Source organism: Globicephala melas, chromosome 5 (genome assembly GCF_963455315.2).
Source record: "Globicephala melas chromosome 5, mGloMel1.2, whole genome shotgun sequence".
NCBI classification, from domain to species: domain Eukaryota; kingdom Metazoa; phylum Chordata; class Mammalia; order Artiodactyla; family Delphinidae; genus Globicephala; species Globicephala melas.
Genome location: NC_083318.1, coordinates 63,760,264 through 63,781,828, shown reverse-complemented (window position 1 = coordinate 63,781,828; position 21,565 = coordinate 63,760,264). Strand labels below are relative to the sequence as shown.

General features: G+C 37.4%; 1 protein-coding gene across 1 annotated transcript in view; it reads left to right on the top strand.

Moving 5' to 3' along the window:
- The window catches only part of UGDH (UDP-glucose 6-dehydrogenase), a 31,134-nt gene extending 12,263 nt beyond the window's left edge, over nt 1-18,871 (top strand). Inside the window, exons 3-12 of the mRNA XM_030881071.3 lie at nt 5,782-5,883; nt 8,438-8,638; nt 8,750-8,947; nt 9,414-9,561; nt 11,988-12,082; nt 13,568-13,698; nt 14,201-14,334; nt 14,753-14,844; nt 14,959-15,069; nt 17,552-18,871. Coding sequence (XP_030736931.1) covers nt 5,782-5,883; nt 8,438-8,638; nt 8,750-8,947; nt 9,414-9,561; nt 11,988-12,082; nt 13,568-13,698; nt 14,201-14,334; nt 14,753-14,844; nt 14,959-15,069; nt 17,552-17,662 — 1,323 coding nt within the window. The 3' untranslated portion in view covers nt 17,663-18,871. The remainder of the gene's footprint in view (nt 1-5,781; nt 5,884-8,437; nt 8,639-8,749; nt 8,948-9,413; nt 9,562-11,987; nt 12,083-13,567; nt 13,699-14,200; nt 14,335-14,752; nt 14,845-14,958; nt 15,070-17,551) is intronic.
- Nucleotides 18,872-21,565: the final 2,694 nt, after the last annotated feature.

The window sequence follows — 21,565 nt, the reverse complement described above, 5'->3', positions numbered from 1 at the left end:
CGCTCCACAGCATGTGGGATCTTCCCGGACCGGGGCACGAACCTGCGTCCCCTGCATCGGCAGGCGGACTCTCAACCACTGCGCCACCAGGGAAGCCCTCTTGTTACTTTTTTAAAAATTAAAAGTTAAATTCCTCCAAAAAAGAAAATAGTGTGTTCTACATTGATATTGAATCCAGTTGGGATATATAGTTATATTAAAAGAGCTAAGATCTAAGATGATTTTTTTTCCACATCTTACTTGTTTTTCTCAATAACCTAGCTTTTATAAACAAAGAAACAAAAGTATTTCTTGTTGTTTCACAGTTTTATTTCATGAATAAATTTTTTCTTCTTTAAATCTCTTTAAATAGAATATAAAAGATTTCAAAGTCTAGCTAGCACTGTGCTCATTAGAGGCAACTTCTGAGTTCTCAGAACTCTAATGTCCCATAATTGTATTGGCTTTATTTAATGATTGTAATTATTTGGTCTTTAAAGTCTTATTTTTATCTCATTTTTAATCTGTCTACTCCACAAAATTAGATGATGACAACGGAAGCAGCTATTTTAGTTCTGCACTATTTAGTTGTAGCCTGCAAAGGAAATGGAATCTTTAAAAAAAAACCAACCCAGCTCACTTTGGAGGTTAAAAATATGGCACTGCTACTTCAAAATTCTAGAAGGAATCTTTTTAACAAGTAGAATGATTTTCCTCTTAGCAAATGACTTTAGGCTTATAATTTTCATGTGTCTTTCTTACACATCAGTTGTTAAAAGACATCTGCTTAAGAAATTTATAAATCTGAAGAAAATAAATGATTTCTGTAGCGTGTATTTAAAAAGACAAAACAAAACAAAACTGTGTGTCCCAATTATCCATTTTCAAAGATACGTTAGGCCTTTGTTCCATTTTTTGTTTATTTTATGTTGTAAAACTAACTATTCCTGCACATTTCCTTGGCCATATAGGAGATGTAAAATGTTATGTGAAATGTCAAACAGGAAGAACTATAAAAGAAGAAAAACAAAGGGCAGGTTTAACCAGAATTCATGCTGCTTTCTGAATTCCTTTATTGAGTAGCTTATAGATATTGTTACTACTTGTGATTTTATACTGATCTACCTTGGACAAGGCAAAGAAATATTTTATTTCCAGAGAAACCTTAGATACCTTTGCAGTCAGCCTCCTCCTTAAATTTGTATTTTATTATGCATTAAAAAACACACAAACAAGGGACTTCCCTGGTGGCGCAGTGGTTTAGAATCCGCCTGCCAATGCAGGGGACACAGGTTCGAGCCCTGGTCCGGGAAGATCCCACATGCTGGGGAGCAACTAAGTCCATGCACCACAACTGCTGAGCCGGTGGAGCCTGTGAGCCACAACTACTGAAGGCCGCGTGCCACAACTACTAAAGCCCGTGCACCTAGAGCCCATGCTCCACAACAGGAGAAGCCACTGCAGTGAGAAGCCTGCGCACCACAACAAAGAGTAGCCCCTGCTCGCTGTAACTAGAGAAAGCCAGCAAGCAGCAATGAAGATCCAATGCAGCCAAATAAATACATACATACATACATAAAATTTAAAAAAAATACACAACCAAGCAGATATTTGTTTTCAATGATATTATAAAAATCTATGGCATTGATTTTTCATTGTAAATACCAATTTTTCATATCAGAGAGTCTCTTTTGGTGACTAATGTTTAACTCCTGGTTACTGATAAAGAAAAGATAACTAATATGTAATCATAATATTTAATGAACTTTTGAGTACACACCCTCCTTGATAGTTGTTCCACCCTCACTCCATTCAGTCTGAAACTCACTAGACTAATTGGAGAAATTTTTTTTTTGGCCTTACCCCGTGGCTTCTGGTATATGACCAAGGAATTCCCAAGATAAATATTTAGAAGGAAAAATGATCAGACTTGATTGTTGATTCAAGAAGGATGAAGTAGAGGAAGGAATCTAGAATGATATTCGAGAATTCAGGGCTGGGGAATTCCCTGGCAGTCCAGTGGTTAGGACTTAGCACCTTCACTGCCATGGCCTGGGTTCAGACCCAGGTCAGGGAACTAAGATCCCACAAGCCGTGCAGCATGGCCAAAAAAAAAGAAATGCAGGGCTGAAGACGTAAACTTAAGATTATTCAGGAAGTTAAAAAAATAAATTATGCAGGCAGTAGTTAAAATCAGAGTAGTTGAGCTCTCCCAAGAAGAGCCTGTAGAGAGAACAGAGCGTGGGGTCAAAATGCTAATGTTTGATGAGAGGTGGAGGAAGAAATGCCTTAGAGAAGCACTGAAGAGTAGTTCAGAGAAGGTGAACCAAAAACCAGAAGAGTTTTAGTAGTGCAAGCTCCATAAAGATGTATATGTTTTGATTATGAGTGATGAACACAGTGACCAGTACTTAGTAAGTGCTCAACAAATATCAATATTTGCTGAATGAATGAGTAAGCTGTCAATTCTGCCAAACACAGGAGAAATAAGAACAGAGACATACTCATGAAATTCGGTATTATGGGGGCCATTGTAACTTCTACAAGAACAATTACAAAAAGTAGGAGATTGAAGTGAAAGAGTGTAGAAAATGAGTAAGACTCTTCTTTTAAAAGGTTTAATTAGCAGGAAATAAAGGGGGTGGTCACCGGAGAGGGACACAGGGTAAAAGCAGTGAATTTTTTTTAAAAATTTATTTTTGGTTGCGTTGGGTCTTCGTTGCGGTGCGCCGGCTTCTCATTGTGGTGGCTTCTCTTGTTGTGGAGCACAGGCTCTAGGCGCACAGGCTCAGTAGTTGTGGCTTGTGGCTCTAGAGCGCAGGCTCAGTAGTTGTGGCACATGGGCATAGTTGCTCCATGGCATGTGGGATCTTCCCGGACCAGGGCTCGAACCCGTGTCCCCTGCATTGGGAGGCGGATTCTTAATCACTGTGCCATGAGAGAAGTGCAAAAGCAGTGATTTTTAAACATATTTTTTCCTATGGTTGATAAAGAATCAAGCATGTTAATGAACTAAGGTAGACAAATCACATAGAGAAGGAAAGGTCAAAAGTATAAGAAGAAAGAGGCTAATTGATGGAATAAAGTCTAGAAGAATAGCAAAGATGATGGGATCAAAAACACAAGAAGAGGAATTGGCCTTGAAAGCCTTTTTCTCAGACTGGAGGGAAGTAAACAAGGGTGGATGAAGATACTGTTTTGTTGGTGGGAACAGGAAATAAAAGTGACTGAAACGTTGGTCATCTCAATTGAAGGTGGGATGCCAGCTACTCTGAAGAAGATGTAGTGGAGGTTGGAGCAGTAATCTCAGAATGAGAGGACAAGTAAAAAGGTTACCAGGCTACATTGAAAAAACCCAGCTAAATGTACTTAGGGTCCATGAATTTATGTGTTCATTGTGGTTCTTTCTAGTCTTATAGGCTTATATTTTATGGGTCAAAACTATGTTAATAAAAAAGTAGTCATTTTTACCACCTGAGAAGTAAATAGTAATGACTATCAGATGAAATATGGTAATAAGATATTCAAGGTTTTACTCAGGGAACAGCATAATAGAAACTCTTAATATTTAACAATGAAGGGAATTCCCTGGTGGTCCACTGGTTAGGACTCCACACTTACACTGCCAAGGGCACAGGTTCAATCCCTGGTTGGGGAACTAAGGTCCCACAATCTGCACAGTGTGGCCAAAAATACCCAAACAAACAAAAAAACCAATGGAAACATTCTGTTTTGTGTTGCCATATTTATTGAACAGTCATTGCTTTTTTGTTAACTTTGTTCATTAAAAAAACAATGTAAAAACTACTTCTAAAAAGCCAAAATGGATAATTTGCTTTGCTTTTTCTGAGTAAAATGAAAGCTAATTTTATCCTTTGAAAGGATTTTTCCTCCATAAAAAGTGCCATATAAATTCTAAATACTAGTTATGAAAATTACATAATGAATCTAATAAGAGGTAGAACCTATATTATCAACTGCTTCTGCATCCAGTTTGGATATCTACAAATATCCCATTGATTTTAACGGAATAATGTAGTTGTTCATTTTGAGGTCTTATTAAGACTTAGTATAAATTCTGCGTTGCTCTGATTTTAGGTTACTTTAATTTAAATGTTAGAAGATTATATAGGATTGAATTAAATCTTCTCTGTAAAATTCCAACTCCATAACCTTTTACTCTTATTTTCTAGAACCTAGTCAAAATAACTAAGGAACCAGTTGCCATAATTAGTGACACTATATTCATGGTGCAGTGGTTCATATATTTTGCTGGTCCTGTTATACATTTTAGCCAAACTAATAGAAATTTTGAATTTTCATTTTACACTTTCTCTGATTGCTTATGTTAAAAGTCCACAGAACCATGAAGAAAAGCGAATTACCTCTGGATATAATTCTAGACCTATGCCCCTGAATTGACTTTTTACTTTGCTATATAGTTTTCTATACATCCATAATATTTTGGATATTATTTGAACCTTCTCTCCCAGGAGAGAAGAAGGTCTGTTTTGCTTTGGTTTTTAAGAATTCTTAAACACGTCCTTCCCCTCCATGGTTTATTTGAATCAGAATCCAAGTAAGAGCCATATATTGCAATAGATTTGTATCACTTAAGTGTCTTTTAAGATCACTATATACATATATATAATATATATAATATATAAAAATATATAATATATATATAATATATATTATATATATATATATTTTTTTGCCTCACTGCACAACATGTGGGATCTTAGTTCCCTGACCAGGGATCAAACCTGTGCCCCCTGCAGTGGAAGCACAGAGTCCTAACCACTGGACCTCCAGGAAATTCCCTAAGACCACAATTTTTTTTTTTTAATTTATTTATTTGGTCGTGTCAGGTCTTAGTTGCAGCACGTGGGCTCCATAGTTGTGGCTCCAGGGCTCCTTAGTTGTGTCTCACTGGCGCCTTAGTTGCGGCATGCAAACTTTTAGTTACGGCATGCATGTGGGATCTAGTTCCCTGACCAGGGATTGAACCCAAGCCCCCCCGCATTGAGAGCGTGGAGTCTTATCCACTGTGCCACCAGGGAAGTCCCAAGACCACAGTATTTTAATCTCTCTTTGTTTTTCTCTTCAGTTTGTTTATTGAAGAAACCAGGTTGTTTATCCTGTAGATAAACAGATTTTGCTGATTGGACTGGTCTGATCAGATTTAGACCTGATTTTTTTGGGGGGTGGAGGCAAGAATACTTGTTAGGTGGTGTTGTACAGCTCAAAATTCTTAATTATATCTCCTGTTAAATTGTATGGGAAAAGTAACAAATTTTTTAATAGAAGTGTTTCTTATAATGGGACTTAGAAAAAATATATATATTTATGTGTAAAGACTGTTTCACAACCACTCTGAATGGCCTGTATTCTATGGCCTGAATTCTTGGGAGTAAAAACCTGTATTCTAGTGACAATGCAAAATCAAATGTTTGCTTGAAACCACAAAGACTTTTGACTTTTCTGATGATTGTGTTGATACTTGGAGTTAATTGTTAACTCTTATGAAGAAGTCCAGAACATGGTAGAGAATGACATGCATTAAATTAATCTGCTGCTTTAATTGTGGCAAGTTCAGGTTTGCTTTATTTGTTACATAATGTACACCTGATGGCCTTCGGTGCCAGTATAATCTTTGATTTTTCTACAGAGGTGTTATTTGAGAGCAAATCTAGACCTTTAAATTACACATGACCTTCCCCTTAATGAATATAAGTCATATGGGTTATCTCATATGACTGGTAAAATGTATGTACAACTTCTTTTCTTTTTTCTTTTTAGCCAGGACTAAAAGAAGTGGTAGAATCCTGTCGAGGAAAAAATCTATTTTTTTCTACCAATATTGATGATGCCATTAAAGAAGCTGATCTTGTATTTATTTCTGTAAGTATTTTCCTTTGCTGTGTGAGTTTTTATGTATTCTTGTCTATATAGAAGTTTCATTGTATTTTAATAGTAAAGCCATTGGTATTAAGCCACAGCATTACTTAGTACAGAGTTGTCCAATTGAATTTTGATTATCACTAACTTTATCCAACACTTCACCAAACTCTATAATCATCTGATCATTTCAGATCATTGAACAAATAAGTTCAGAGAAAGTTTCTAATATGAGATCTAGAATTAGGAAGTGCTGGTAACATGTGAGCATGTGTGAGCACATATGGTGATAGTATATGTATTTCATCATTTTTTGTTTCCACTGCGTGGTGGAAGTGAGATAAAAAGAATCAGGTAAAGTTTGCTGCAAACTTACAGGCATCTCCTATTTAGATGAGTTTATGTTCCAAAAGTCATTTTAAATTAATTATTTAGAACTTGGCATATGTTTGTTAGGTTATTAGGCTAGTCCACAGACACCTTCAGCTCATAATAGGGCTTAACTGTTTTGCCTTTGTAATGAAACAAGTAGAATGAATGCTTGGGAATACCCTCTGATAATTCAATATTTGAACCAAGGTAACTTTTTTCTTGCTGTCCTGGTAACCATCTACTCAAATATTCTGTGTGTGTTGGTATAGTTATCACCAATTGGTGGCTGAGCTAAGGTTTTATATGACTCAAGACCTGTACAGCCTTAAGGAATAACGGGAAAGCCAGTGGTGTGAGCTTTGACTGGGTTCCATGAGATAAACACCATGGGGTCCATAGAGCAGAGATGATGTTGAATTGATTGTGTGTTGAGACAAAAGCAGTACTGTGAAGAAATAGGAACTCCAGAAGAAAGTAGTAATGAAACCCTTGGTAAAACTGTGTTATGAATTCAGTCTCTCTTTTTAAAAATTACTTCAGAGAAAATTGGTGCCACTTCTATGACTCATCTACCCAATCTTCTACTTAAGCTTGCAGGAGGTTAGGGTAGGGGCATAGAAAAGGAGAAATTATTTTGGAGTAGCTAGATGCTTGGAGAAAATCAAGAAGTTACCTTAATCCAACATTTGGATAACCATAGCCTGGAATAGGAATAGGGGACTTTTCTATACGAAAAAAAATTTTTTTAAGTATCTATTCTTAAGGCAATAGAGTTCACCTTAGTGTGGTCTGGCATAGATAGCTGATTTTATGCTTGCTTCTCTGCCGATCTAGCCTGAGCTGCCTTAAATCTTTCCAAGCTATTACTTTGTGTGCCTGTTAGGGTAATTTTTGTAGTATAACTCCTACCTAGTTCCCATTATTCTCTGCATCAGTTTTTTTTTTTTTTTTTAATGTGCTTGTTGTGTACTTCTCATTGTGGAAAACACCAAACATACAAAAAATGAAACCAACAATATAGTGAACCCCATTGTCAACAGTTTTCATGGCTGATCTTGATTTATTTACTACTTCTCTCCCTTTCCTCCCACCCCAGATTACCCAAATTATTTTTAGGCAAATTCCAGGTAGAAATAGTTTTATACCATTGAATCAGTTTTCAACCGTTATCTTCAGAGCTCCTTTCCCAGGGAAGCCATCTGATCATCCCCATCTCTGGCATGTTTCACATTATCTCATTAACCATTTTTGCCCTTCTGTGTTCCACTGCACCCTTACTTCCACGTCTAGGTCTTTTCCTAAGTTGTTTCATGTGTATAAACCACTTTTTCCTCCTGCTTTTTACACCTCAACCCAATCTTCACGTTTTGATTTATTTTGGCTTGATTCCTTTATTTAGTCTCCCATTAAGTTATAAGCTTGTCAAGAGAAGACACTTGGTGCTACTTACTGGTTCAAAAATTATTCCTACATAGAATTTTAGACTTTTCAGAGTACTTTCATTTTTACGAGAGTGTTATAAAGCTTGTGTGTTAGATTTTAGAGAGTGTGTTATTCTCATTTTCCAATGAGGTCATTGAGACAAAGGCAGCCACACTTCTCCAAGTTTACATGATACAGCTAAGCCAAAACTAAGCCTAGACTCTGGACTCATGATTTATTTTTCTTTCTATACGATAGTCTTTGTCCACATAGTATTCTGTATCCTGAAGGCGCTAGATAATTTCTAGCTCTAATGAGCCAAGAAAGCATTTGTGAATGATACTGCAGACATTTAAAAAAACCTATTGATATAGGCCTATAAAAAAGGAGATTAAAAAGGAGTTTAAAGTTTAGTTTTAAAGACCAGGATAATATATTACATACCATCAAGAAAGGAAGAAAGAGAAAACTTACATTTCATTTCAGACTGTGAACTCCTTTTGGAGTCTCTTTCATCTTTATATCTGCAGGCTTAGCTTGGAACCTGCCTGCCCTGATTCTGACACGTATATAGTAGCTTCTCAACAGAAATGTACTGAATGAGTTCTCATAAAATATTATTTCCATGGAACTAATAGAGGGTGAAACCAGGGCTCCTAATGATGTTAACTTCCCAGTTGACTAGTCAGTTGATGGTCCAGGGCAGATCTTGAAATCAGTGAATATCTCATACTCTGTTCTTAATCCCGTATACTTTCATCAGGTGAACACTCCAACCAAGACCTACGGAATGGGGAAAGGCCGCGCAGCAGATCTGAAGTACATTGAAGCTTGTGCTAGACGCATTGTGCAAAACTCATACGGGTACAAAATTGTGACTGAGAAAAGCACAGTCCCAGTGCGGGCAGCAGAGAGTATTCGTCGAATATTTGATGCAAACACAAAACCTAACTTGAATTTACAGGTATAAAAAAAGGAAGCATTAGAATCTGGCTCTTCTTATGTAGATATCGATGCTTTAAAGTTGTCCGTAATTAATTCTAGCTTAAAACTTTCCTTTGCGTTGGGAGTCTAGGTGCTGTCCAACCCTGAGTTCTTGGCAGAAGGAACGGCCATCAAGGACCTGAAGAACCCAGACAGAGTACTGATTGGAGGGGATGAAACCCCAGAGGGTCAGAGAGCTGTGCAGGCACTGTGTGCTGTGTATGAGCACTGGGTTCCCAGAGAAAAGATCCTCACCACTAATACTTGGTCTTCAGAACTTTCTAAACTGGTTGGTACACAACACTCAACTCTCTATTAAATTTAAAGCCAAGGACTTATTTCTGTTAACCCTGATAAGCTACACAGGTACTTTCTTAATATTAATAAAAAGATATGCTTTTGAAGATAATATTCTTGTATATTATGAAATAATATTCACAAGGGGATCAAATATTTGGGTATAAAATATTCTGGAATATGTAAAAGAAAATAGTAATTACATTACTATTAATGTAATTAATTAAAATAGTAATTTAAAAAATCACTCTTTCCCTTCTTTTACCCTTTCTTCATCATCTTTCTTCTCTAATTTAAAACATTTTCCCTTACCAACCCACCCATTGCCTCCGCAAATTGAGCCCATCAGTAACTTTTATATCTCCCTCAGTAATTTGGATCAACTCAATGAAATATAATACAGATATATAAAATTTTTATTTTAGCTCATCATATTCTTCCTTTTTTTTTCTTTTAAGGCAGCAAATGCTTTTCTAGCACAGAGAATCAGTAGCATTAACTCTATAAGTGCCCTCTGTGAAGCAACAGGAGCTGATATAGAAGAGGTGGCAACAGCCATTGGAATGGACCAGAGAATTGGAAATAAGTTTCTGAAAGCCAGTGTCGGTAAGTTGAAATTTTTCTGTACATAAAGTAGGTTCATTTAGCTAGGTCTCTAACTTTAAGGAAGCCTTTGCTTAACTTAAATGCCCTTAAAATAATGATTCCGTTATACATGTAGGCTTCAGCCTATTAGGAACTTTCTAAGTGAGGCAACTGTTACTTATATTGTTTAATAATTACTGACTGATTGGTAGATAAACATAGTTCAATGTTTTAGGAGGAATATATTAGTATTTTGTGAGAACATTTAGGTAGAATAAGTTTGGGAGACCACATAGGAAATCATGTAACACCTTACTGAAGCAAATAGGAAAAAATTCCTTATCATTTGCTTTTCCTACTAATACAATTATGGAAATGTGACCTTGGTGAACTACAGTCAATCCTCATTATTTGTGGATTCCATATTTGTGAATTAGCCTACTTGATAAAATGTTTTTGTAACCCAGCATCAATACTCATGTGGTCATTTGCAGACATGAACAGAGCAGCAAAAAATTTGAGTCACCCAACACATATATTCCCAGCTGAAGTTGAATAAGGCAATACTCATACCTTCTTGTTTTAGCTCTCATACTGCAAATATGTGCTCTTTTTGTGGTCTATTTAGTGCTGCATTTTTGTGCTTTTTTTCCTGTGATTTCACTGTTTAAAATGGCCCCCAAGCATATTGCTGAAGTTTTGTCTAGTGTTCCAAAGCATCAGCAAGCTAGGATGTGCCTTACACATGTGGTTTGATAAGCTTCATTCATTCAGGCATGAGTTATAGTGCTATTGGCTGTGAGTTTAATGTTAATGAATCAACAATATTTTTAAATAAGGTGTCTTTAAACAGAAATACACATAAAACAAGATTATGTTGATCAGTTGGCAAAAATGTGACCAGAAGCTCACAGGAACCTAATGCTGTATTTCACCTAGGAGCGGTGCTTCAGTATTTGCTAATTCAGCGTTTGTGGCAAATCTGTAGAACATAATTACTGAGTTTAACAAGAACTGACGATGTTTCTTTTGCATATAAGTTAATAAGATTGATGTAAAGGTAAATAGTCTTTTACAGATTGGGCCATAGACAGCCTTTCCTGTATTTCTGGGGCTTTATGACATTTCTCAGTACTGATTTCCCTGGCCTTTTGTATCTTTTTGATATTTTCTCTTAGTGGCCATTTAATAAAAATAGCTCCTATTTACTGAAGGCATATTATGCACCAAGTTCTGAACTTTATATATCTTAATTATTAATCCTTATAACTGGGACTTCTCTGGTGGCGCAGTGGTTAAGAATCCACCTGCCTTTGTTATACAGCAGAAACTAACACAACATTGTAAAGCAATTATACTCCAATAAAGATGTTTAAAAAAAAAAAAAAAAAGAATCCGCCTGCCAGTGCAGGGGACATAAGTTTGATCCCTGGTCCGGGAAGACCCCACATGCCATGGAGCAGCTAAGCCTGTGAGCCACAACTACTGAAGCCTACACACCCTAGTGCCTGCGCGGCAGGACTACTGAGTCTGTGCCCTCTAGGGCCTGCATGCCGCAACTGCTGAGCCCGCATGCTGCAACTACTGAAGCCCGTGCGCCTAGAGCCTGTGCTCAGTGACAAGAGAAGCCACTGCAATAAGAAGCCCGTGCACCGCAACGAAGAGTAGCCCCTGCTTGCTGCAACTAGGGAAAGCCCGCGCGCAGCAACGAAGACCCAACACAGCCAAAAAAAAAAAAAAAAAATCCTTATAACCTTTTACATAGGTGTTGTTATTTCTAGAGATGATTAAGGATTGGGGGAATTTTTGTAACTTGCTCAAAGTCATAAAACTAATGAGTGGCTAGATGTTTCTGACTCCAAAGCCCACGCCAACCCTCATTGTATATACTGCATTGCAGTAGAACAGGGGTGGGCAAACTACAGCCCCCAGGCCAAAATGCGGCCCACAGCTTGTCTTTGTAAATAAGTTTTATTGGAAAATAACTATGCCCATTTGATTACATATTGTCTATGACTGCTTTTGAGCTACAGAGGCAGAGTTGAATAGTTGTGCCAGAGACTGTATGGCCCATAAATGCTAAAATATTTTTTACCTGGCCTGTAGAAGTTTGCCAGCTCTATGTTAGAGTTAGAGATGCAGGGCAGTGATACCAGCTGAATGAAGGGAAAAAATAGAAAATATAGCCACAATAAAACTTAAGCTAGAAAGTGATTTATAATTATTTAAGATTATTTATAATTATTAGGAAATTATTTATAGAGTTGATTAGTTGCTTGCAAATTTCATACAAGTTATAAACCCATTAATTTTCCAACATTCAAATTTTATTATTAAAAATCCAAGCATAGGCCCTCTGATTAGTATGACAAAGAAATTTGTAATATGATTTGGTTGTTTGGTTCCTAAATGAAAATATTATCTTCTTTTTTTTTTCCTTTCTTCAGGTTTTGGTGGGAGTTGCTTTCAAAAGGATGTTCTGAATTTGGTTTATCTCTGTGAGGCTCTAAATTTGCCCGAAGTAGCTCGTTATTGGCAGCAGGTATTAATCTTTATAGTCAACAGCTTATGATTAACTTCTAATTAAAACATGTCACCCTTTTCTGTCAGATGTTTTTGATAGGATTAATTTTTTCCAGGAACTCAATTATTATTATATTCCATATGTTCATTTTAGGTTTATTTGCTGGGGTTCTGTGTTTATAATTTGTCTTTTTTGGTAATCATCTATGATGGAAGTTTATGATAAACCAGTATTCCTTCTAATTTTAATAACTAAATTTGCTCCCTGAGTGAAGCAAGAAATATTACTTTTAATTATAATTCTTCTCTATCTTGAAAGGCTAAGATAAAAATAAAGGCAAAAGAACCTCTATTGTCATGCTTCCAAGTGGTTTGCATATGTTGATATTTGTTTTGTCCCTTTGAGATTCACAGAGCTAAAATTAGAGACCCTTCTCAAACTGGAAATAGAGTTAACATTTATTGCATGCTTACTCTGTGCCAGGCACTCTTTTAAGCACTTTACATGTAGTATCTTAGTCCTCATCGTTAATATTATCCCTAACATATAGATGAGGAAGCTGAGGCTTAGCAATGTTAAGTAATTTGTTCAAGATACCAGCCAGTGTATGTAACTTTCCCAAATATTTTTTCCCCAAGTTTACAGTTTTTCAGATTTCAGCAGTGAGTAGGAATGGAAGGAAATTAACATTTTTAGGGAAATGTACACTTTTAGGTTCATTTCACTCAATCCAGTATGATGGCTTTATCTTACTGTCCGTTGTGGGGAAAATGCAGATAAAGGCTTGATTTTCGAAAACTTTTGGCTCATTTCTCAAGCTCTCAGGCTCTGAGACGGCTTCTAGAAGCTTAGAGCCTTAAAAAAAAGTCTTTCCTTATATCCATCTGGTCACCAATATGATGTCTTGTTTGTAAATTCTTAGGAGAGTAACAGATTAGGTGATCAGAGACTATGTTATGTTTTACTCGTAACATTTAGTTAAAAATTTTGCCAGATGTTTGTGCTGTTATGGTTCATCCAGAGGCAGCTATAACTCTGTACATAGTTTGACTGTTCTCTGTCCACTTTCTACTCACACTCAGTTTTGGTGAGGGGTTGGGGGTAAGCATGTGAAGGAGTACTTTGGGGTTTAATTGCTTCCACAGTGTTTGGAGAAGTTGGCTATGTGCCTTTTTTTAGGTGGACTCATGGCTGGACCTCAAATGGGGTTGAAATTTAGCTGTGCTCCCCACCTTAACATCCATCCCAGCCCAATGCATGGAAAGTTAAGCCAAATGAAAATGAAAATTTTCAGGCAGGCTATAAGGAGTGGGGGGTGGGTAATTCTTTCTTTCTTTACTTTTTTCAGTCTGCAGATACTAAAGAGGTTGTTAATCTTTGTCTCCTGTTAATTTATAAGGCTTGTATTCATACAAGAGTACTCACCATAAAGCTGTGAGCAGTGTATGGTACAGGCTGCACCTCTTCTAACTGATCCTTGCATAATTGTCCTTGTTATTTCAGGTCATAGACATGAATGACTACCAGAGAAGGAGGTTTGCTTCCCGGATTATAGACAGTCTGTTTAATACAGTGACTGATAAGAAGATAGCTATTTTGGGGTTTGCATTCAAAAAGGACACCGGTGATACGAGGTACCAGTTCTTTGAAATATTTCAACCTTTTTGAGAATGTTAACTCCTCATCTTATCCTGATTTTTTTTTTTTTTTTTTTTAGGTAAGAAGTGGATATATTTAGAGAGAAACACACTCCACAGACAGAGTGTGGGCCATCTCAGAAGGCGAGAAAGGCCTTATCCTGATTTTTTGATGGTGGTTGTGTGTGTGAAATACATGTATGTATATAGCATAAAGAATAAAAATAAAGTGGACATCAATATCTTCACAAGAAATAGAATCTCACCTGTATATTAAACCCCTTAGGTATTAGAATATATGCCATTTATGGGACTTCCCTGGCGGTCCAGTGGTTAAGACTCTGTGCTGCCAATGCAGGGGCTGTGGGTTCGATCCCTGGTCAGGGAACTAGGATCCCACCTGCATGCGGCATGGGCAAAAAAAATAATAATTAAAAAAAAAATTTAGAATATATGCCATTTAAAAGTGCGGCAATACTGATTTTTTTTTTCCCTTCAGAGAGTCGTCTAGTATATATATTAGCAAATATTTGATGGATGAAGGTGCACACCTCCATATATATGATCCAAAAGTACCAAGGGAACAAATAGTTGTGGATCTTTCTCATCCAGGAGTTTCAGAGGATGACCAAGGTAAGTAGGCTTTGAGTCTCAGGTATCACTTTGAGTTTGGGCCCCCAGACTTTGTTCTCTAGAAACCTTTGGTTGTTCAGTATTTATCATTTATATCATTGGTAGGCCCCTCTTTTCAACCTTATCTCTCTAAAATTAAACTCTCAGACATTGTTTCATCAACTTTGATTTGAAGTAATCAGCTGTGGGTTAGTCTAGTGATTTTTCCAACATATTCTAAAAAGTCCTGGAGATTCCAAGGTGTTGCTTCTGGGGCAAAATTGGGAGTACTCCAGGCCCCCCCCATTACCCCTACTCACACTTCAACCAGACCATTCCACTTCTGTCAGACCCTCAACTCCTCCAGCAATCTTAGTGTTAAAATGCATAATTTCAAATCACTCCTTTCTTATTCCAACTTTCTGTTGGGCTGTTATAGTGGCCCGGCTGGTGACCATTTCCAAGGACCCCTATGAAGCATGTGATGGTGCCCATGCTGTTGTGATTTGCACTGAATGGGACATGTTTAAGGTGAGGTGACAGTAGTGAGATTAAGGAAAATTTTAGAGGTGTTCTAGTACCATTTGGGGTTGAGTATGTGTTCCCGTACATGCTCTACTTGTTTCTTTGGTTCTGTCTTTACAGGAACTGGACTATGAACGCATTCATAAAAAAATGCTGAAGCCAGCCTTTATCTTTGATGGACGACGTGTCCTGGATGGGCTCCACAATGAACTACAAACCATTGGCTTCCAGGTAAGCACGATCCTGGATTGGTTTTGTTTCATTTGTTTGGTCATTTCCTTTTTAAAGGCTTTGAGTTTTAGAACTTAAAATTTTTTTTCATTTAGCAATAGCATAACTCTGGGCAACATGTCAGTCAATTCTCTGGGAAGTTCTGTGGTATTTGTGAAGTACTACACTCCGTCCTTAAAATTGTGATCTAAAGGTCATTCAGTGTTGGTCTTTCTTACATAATATCAGTTGCCTATCATATGGGGCCAAGATATACCTTGCCTTAACTCATATAAACATCAAATAAGAAAATATACACATAGAAAATTCTTTTTTTTCCTGGACCCTCTAAAGCTACTCTGCTGCACTGTCTGCATCACACTGACCCACTCTGAGGCCAGGTCACTTATTCCTTTATGAATGTTTTGAAAACTGCAATATGCAATATAGTTGTCACATGTTGGTATAGGATCCTATGCCTCTGGGTGCTCAGCACTGTGCTGGTGCTGTGAGAGGTCTGAATGAAAAGTATGGGAGCTGCAGTGGTGCTGGCCCTCTTTTAATTCAGAGTTTGTCAGTTAATTATGGAACGTTTAGAGAGCTGAAACAAACCTGCACAGTACATTTTATGTTGCATCCATTTCAGTTCTACCAGGGGCTCCAAACGTATTAATAAGAGGGAGCTACTTTCCATTTCCTCAGAGCAGAAATGGAGTGGGAGGCTTGGGGGGCGGTTGGGAGGATAAAGAAATCTGCCGGGAGATTACTGTCAGCATAGTCCTGAATCAGGGCAGAGTGCAGCAGTGTTTAGAGCTGGCTGTGTGCGTCTGCTCAGCACCAGCTGTCTTGGAGAGGTACTGATAAGCCTTCATCCACTGTTGAAAATATCTGATCTGGTTCTCTTAACCTGTCACTGACTTGTTGAAGATCCTTCTTATTTAGAATTCAGTGCCCATGTCTCATTCATGAGAGATTAACTTGCAAGAAAAATCAGATGACATCCTTGTCTGTTCACACTCCATCAAAGACCGTGGGGACCCTTTTTTTTAAAAAAAATAATTAATTAATTAATTTATTTATGGCTGCATTGGGTCTTCGTTGCTGCATGTGGGCTTTCTCTAGTTGTGGCGAGCGGGGGCTACTCTTTGTTGCGGTGTGCGGGCTTCTCACTGCGGTGGCTTCTCTTGTTGTGGAGCACGGGCTCTAGGCATGCAGGCTTCAGTAGCTGTGGCACATGGGCTCAGTAGTTGTGGCGCACAGGCTTAGATGTTCCACAGCATGTGGGATCTTCCTGGACCAGGGATCGAACCCATGTCCCGTACATTGGCAGGCGGATTCTTAACCACTCTGCCACCAGGGAAGTCCCCCTGGGGACCCTTTTATCCTACTCCTCCTTAGTGAGTAATGTGCCTTTTTCGCAGTCATGACTGAAACTCAGCAATGTTATTTTTTAAAGATTATTTGCAGGCACAGACACATTTTCTCTCATTCCTGTTTTACTCATCTAAAGGAGAAGATATGTAGAGGTATATATATTTAAAATGAGTTTGAGTTCTTATAAAATTAACTTTTCCAAGTAAGGACTAAAAAAACAATTAGACTGGAATTACTAAATAAAGGGAATTTATAAGCCACTAAATAAGATAATTGATGAATATAAAGCAGAAGCCCTTTGTGGTACGAGTCAGCATTAAATATTAATTTTTAATTAAAAAGACATTTATGAAGATTGTTTAGTATATTTATCTGTGCTGTGTGGAGAGGAGATAAACTTATGACTATTAAAGAAGCAGTTTCTTTAAAGATAAGATTGATTATTTTGGATAGAGGGGAAAAATTTTAAATGTAATATGCAAAATGAAAATTGACTACCGTTGATTTATTGAAGGTTGGCTCGCATGCCTGATACTGTGCTGAGCGCTTTATCTAATTGAATCCTTACCACAACTCTTTGAGGTAGATGGGTAACACCATTTACGAGGAGGAGGAAAGACCTTTGAGTGTTTAGGTTAACAGCACTTATCAGTCAGGATTCCAGCTGGAGCCTTTCAGACTCTGAAGCCTGAACTTCTAAAAAGCTATGCTGTTATAGCTTATGCAAGCTTTTTAGAATGAGGGAAACAGACATTAGAATAGAGTTTGAAAGAATGTGAATTAACTGGAATCCAGTCTATTTATTGCTTTCACATGTGCTACTGAAACAATCGTGGCAGGTGGTTCCCTATTCTGTTTGAGGGGGTCTGGTGTGGAGAATGACAGAAGTCAGTGTGCCCTGTTATGAATATGAAAGGGGGAATGCAGACTGACTCTAGAAACATAAACAGTGTGGAAGGAACCAAAGATCTTTCATAGCAGCCCAGATGACTTGAGAAACTTTTTCTGCCTTTAAAAAGAAAAAAAGCATTTAGGTTTTAGCCCTTATTATACTACATTACAGAGTTTTTACATTTAAGTATTGTAATTGTTAATAATTTTCTTTCTAAAATCTTTTTTTCCCCTCTAGATTGAAACAATTGGCAAAAAGGTGTCTTCAAAGAGAATTCCATATGCACCTTCTGGTGAAATTCCAAAGTTTAGTCTTCAGGATCTACCCAACAAGAAACCCAGAGTATAGACATTGCCATTTTTATTTGTAATTTTTTTGGTACTTCAGGATAGCAAATACCTATCTGATATTAAATGGTAAATGAATCAAGTGCATTTAAGGAAACAAAACTATTTTTTTAATAATCAAATTTATACTAGCTGTATGGGAATTAGCATATCTGGTAATTATGAAACTAGAATATTTTTTACATATTTTTATAATATTGTTACCTCAGTGATTGGATGCATAGCAAATAATTGTGTTGGTTTTAATGGTGTCGATTTTTGTAAAATTAAACTTCAAACACTTTTTACTTTATAAAATGTCTTTAGGCAGCACTTGAATATCACATTGTAATGGGAATGGCATGCTTCAGTTTTTCTGATCATTGGTTTATCTACTTGTCCTTAAGTATGTATTTTAAACCATGAAATGACTATGCTAAATATTGGGCTAAACCTGTTAACCTTTCCAAAAGTGTCATGGAAGTTTAGAGCTTTCTGGATTAATTGGGTAAGATGTTTTCCATGCCATTTCTTGTCTCTCTGAACTGAGGAGCATGCAATGGACAGAATGTGGCCTTTGAGCTTTTTTTTTCCTATGCTTCCATGTTAGAAGTAACCCTACAAGTATGGTTTGGTTATTGTTCTTTTGTTCCTTTTGTTTTAATGAGCTGTGTTGTTGGTTTTCTAGTCCAAAAAGATCATCACTGCCCACTTCCAATCAATCCAAATAAGACTAAAAGGCAATATGTTTTTTAACATGAAGAGAAAATCAGTGTAGTGAAATGAAAATCTATTTCACCCCACTTCTTGTTTTTCCTCACTGATCACTATGTTTTTTTAGTCCAATATTTGTTACTTTTACTTTGCATTTTCTTCCTGTAACTCATTGCAATTTCTCCCTTTTTCTTTAAGTAATAAAACCAATATAATCTCATATATAAACTTAAAAAAGTAGATTTTACAAGTTATGTATAGCATAATCCTAAAATAGGGAATTTTGTGTCTTCAACTACTTTTTTTCTTATGTCTCTTTGACTTATATTTGATTTTCTCTTGTGTTTATCATTATTGAAATATGTCAGATGTCCATTTGATGCTTGTGCTCTGCTGAGCGTATACAAATTGAGTTAAACAGTCTCATCCTTTAGGAATTTTGCGGTTCAATAAGGATACAGAGACAAAGATGAGGACAGAGACACCTATAGAGGTATCAAATACATAAATAAAATATTCTGCATAAGCCACTGTGTGGGTTATTTTTTGTCTAGTGCAAGTAACTAATAAGTCATGACAGTATGACATTAGACAGGAAAACACTCCTTACTTTTTTGAGATAGCGGAATTATATTGTTCTTTCAAATGATGCAAGAAAGCGAGGGAATTTAGCAAACAGACCAGGTATTGGCAAACTAAATCCCATTGGCCAAATCTGGCCAGCCACCTGTGAGCTAAGAATGTCTTTTACATTTTTACATGATTACATTTTAAATGGTTATATATTGCTATGTGGTCCTTTAAGAAAAAGTTTGCAGACCAGAGTGAAAGAAACAAAACACCAAAAAGATAAATGCCAGAGTATTTGAACATAAGATGATCCCTTGCTCATAAGACTTTGAAGTGAGGATGAGCTTATTAAGTAGAATTTGCTTTACATTTTTGCTTGAAAATATTTTTGTATTGTGCTTAATAATCTTGTATTCTAGTAAAGGGATTATAACCCAAAGATGTCTTGCTAAAACAGATAGAATTAGGCACTGGTTTCAAGTTGCAGGATGCTTCAATGCCTAGGATTGGTAAGTAAACTGATAAGTAAACATGTAAAATACAGTTACTGATTAGAAGGTAGGAGAACTGGTAAGTGGAAGAAAATACAAAAGACAGTTCATAGAGCCATGTAAACTGGCTCTTTGTAATGGGGAAAAATCCCCCAGTGACTGGGCAGGTAACTTACAGCTATTTGAGGCCTTTGTATGAAAAGTTGGAATAAGATGGTTAGCCTTGTTCTCCCCTATTAAGAAAATTAAAGACCATGTGTATTTTAAAAGCTGATACAAGATTTCTGTTTTTAGGCGAATTCCCTGGTGGCCTAGTGGTTAGGATTCCAGGATTTCGCTGCCGTGGCCCGGGTTCAATCCCTGGTTGGGGAACTGAGAGCCCACAAACTGCACAGGTGTGGTAAAAAAAGATTTCTATTTTTATTAGCTAGTACTTTATGTGAGACTATTAACTAGTAATTAAAATTGAAAATAATACATGGACATGATTTTTAAAAATTCAAATAGATACAAAAGAATATATAAAAAAGTAAAATCTGTCTCCCACAATATGTTCTCCAGAAATCATGTGTTATTCCACTTAAGACTTCCAGCTTTAAATCCTGACTGCATTATTTTCCTCATCCGTAAAGTAGAGATAATTCATCTCTAACTCAGCTGTTATGCGGATTACATGAGATCAGTGACTACACAGAGATCTTACTGGCAGTGGCCGGCAGGTGATGGGCACTCCCGTTAGGCCCACTGACCCAGAGCCACGTGTAGGCTCTGGAGTCACTAAGAGTACAGTAATTAGCACAGCCTTACAGGGCAGGCACTACACTGAGTGGTTTAGGTGCATTTTCTCATCTATTCCTCATGTAAGGCCTTTGAGGTAAGTTCCATCCCATTTTCAGGTGGAGGGCAGAAGGCTAGAAAGATTAAGTAACTTGCTCACAGTCATGACCATTTGAATAGGAGCTTTTCTTACTTGAAGTTGAAAGCATCCTAATTTCAGAGGTATTATTATTAAGAGTGGGCACTTGTGACCTTAAGCAGACTGATGGGATAGCATCCCAAGGGAAGAAACAGATGATGGATAGGGCAAAACAGCATGAGCGGCAGCAGAGAAGGATGTAAATACTTGCCTTTCCCCCTCCCAGGGACTCCCAACTACTAGAAGAGGGTCTGAGGTTCTGCAGGGGGTAGGGATGGGGAAGAAGAGGAGCGAGGTTCAGTAAGACAAACTATTGAAGTTAAGGTCTCGTTTTCTATGTAAGTTCATTTGTACTCACATTTGAGTAACCCTATTTAAACTATTTCAAATTGGGTGTCTGTGTACCCACTATAAGGCAGATGCTGTGTGGTGCTAAGAAATGGAGGGCACAGATGAATGAGAGCAATTTTGTGGAGAAGCTAAGACACATGCAGAAATAACTGACAAAATATGAAAACAGCCATAAATGATAAAAACAAAATGCTATCTGGGCACTTGAAGTGGGCCTTAACAGACAAACATGATCTTGATAGGGAAAGTGGGTCAAATGAGCACGTCAGTGGCAAAAGCAATGGGAGCAAAAAGACGCCTGCAGGAAAATTCAGACTGGTTGTAGGGAAAGCAAGTTGCTTTTTGTTTGGGGTTGGGAGCATGAAGAGGAACAGCTGGAGAAGACTGGAAGTTTAGACTAAGGACAGATTGTAGAAAGCCTTGAACTTCAGGCTGAGTTTGGGCTTCACTTAATAGTCAAAATGGAGACACCAATGGTTACACAACATTGTGAATGTACTTAATGCCACTGAAGTGTAAACTTTAGAACTGTTAAAATGATAAATGGAGGACTTCCCTGGAGGTCCAGTGGTTAAGAATCTGCCTTCCTAATGCAGGGGACGTGGGTTCGATCCCATGTCGGGGAACTAAGATCCCACATGCCGTGGGGCAACTAAGTCCGCGCCGCAGCTACTGAGCCTGAGCCACAACTAGAGAGCCCGTGTGCTGCAACTACTGAGCCTGTGTGCTCTAGAGCCTGTGCGCCACAACTAGAGAGAGGCCTGCATGCCACAACGAAGATCCTGCGTGCCGCAACTAAGACCCAATGCAGCCAAATAAATAAATATTTTTAAAAAATGATAAATGGAATCACCGAAGGTTTTCTTTTTAAAATGCAGTCATT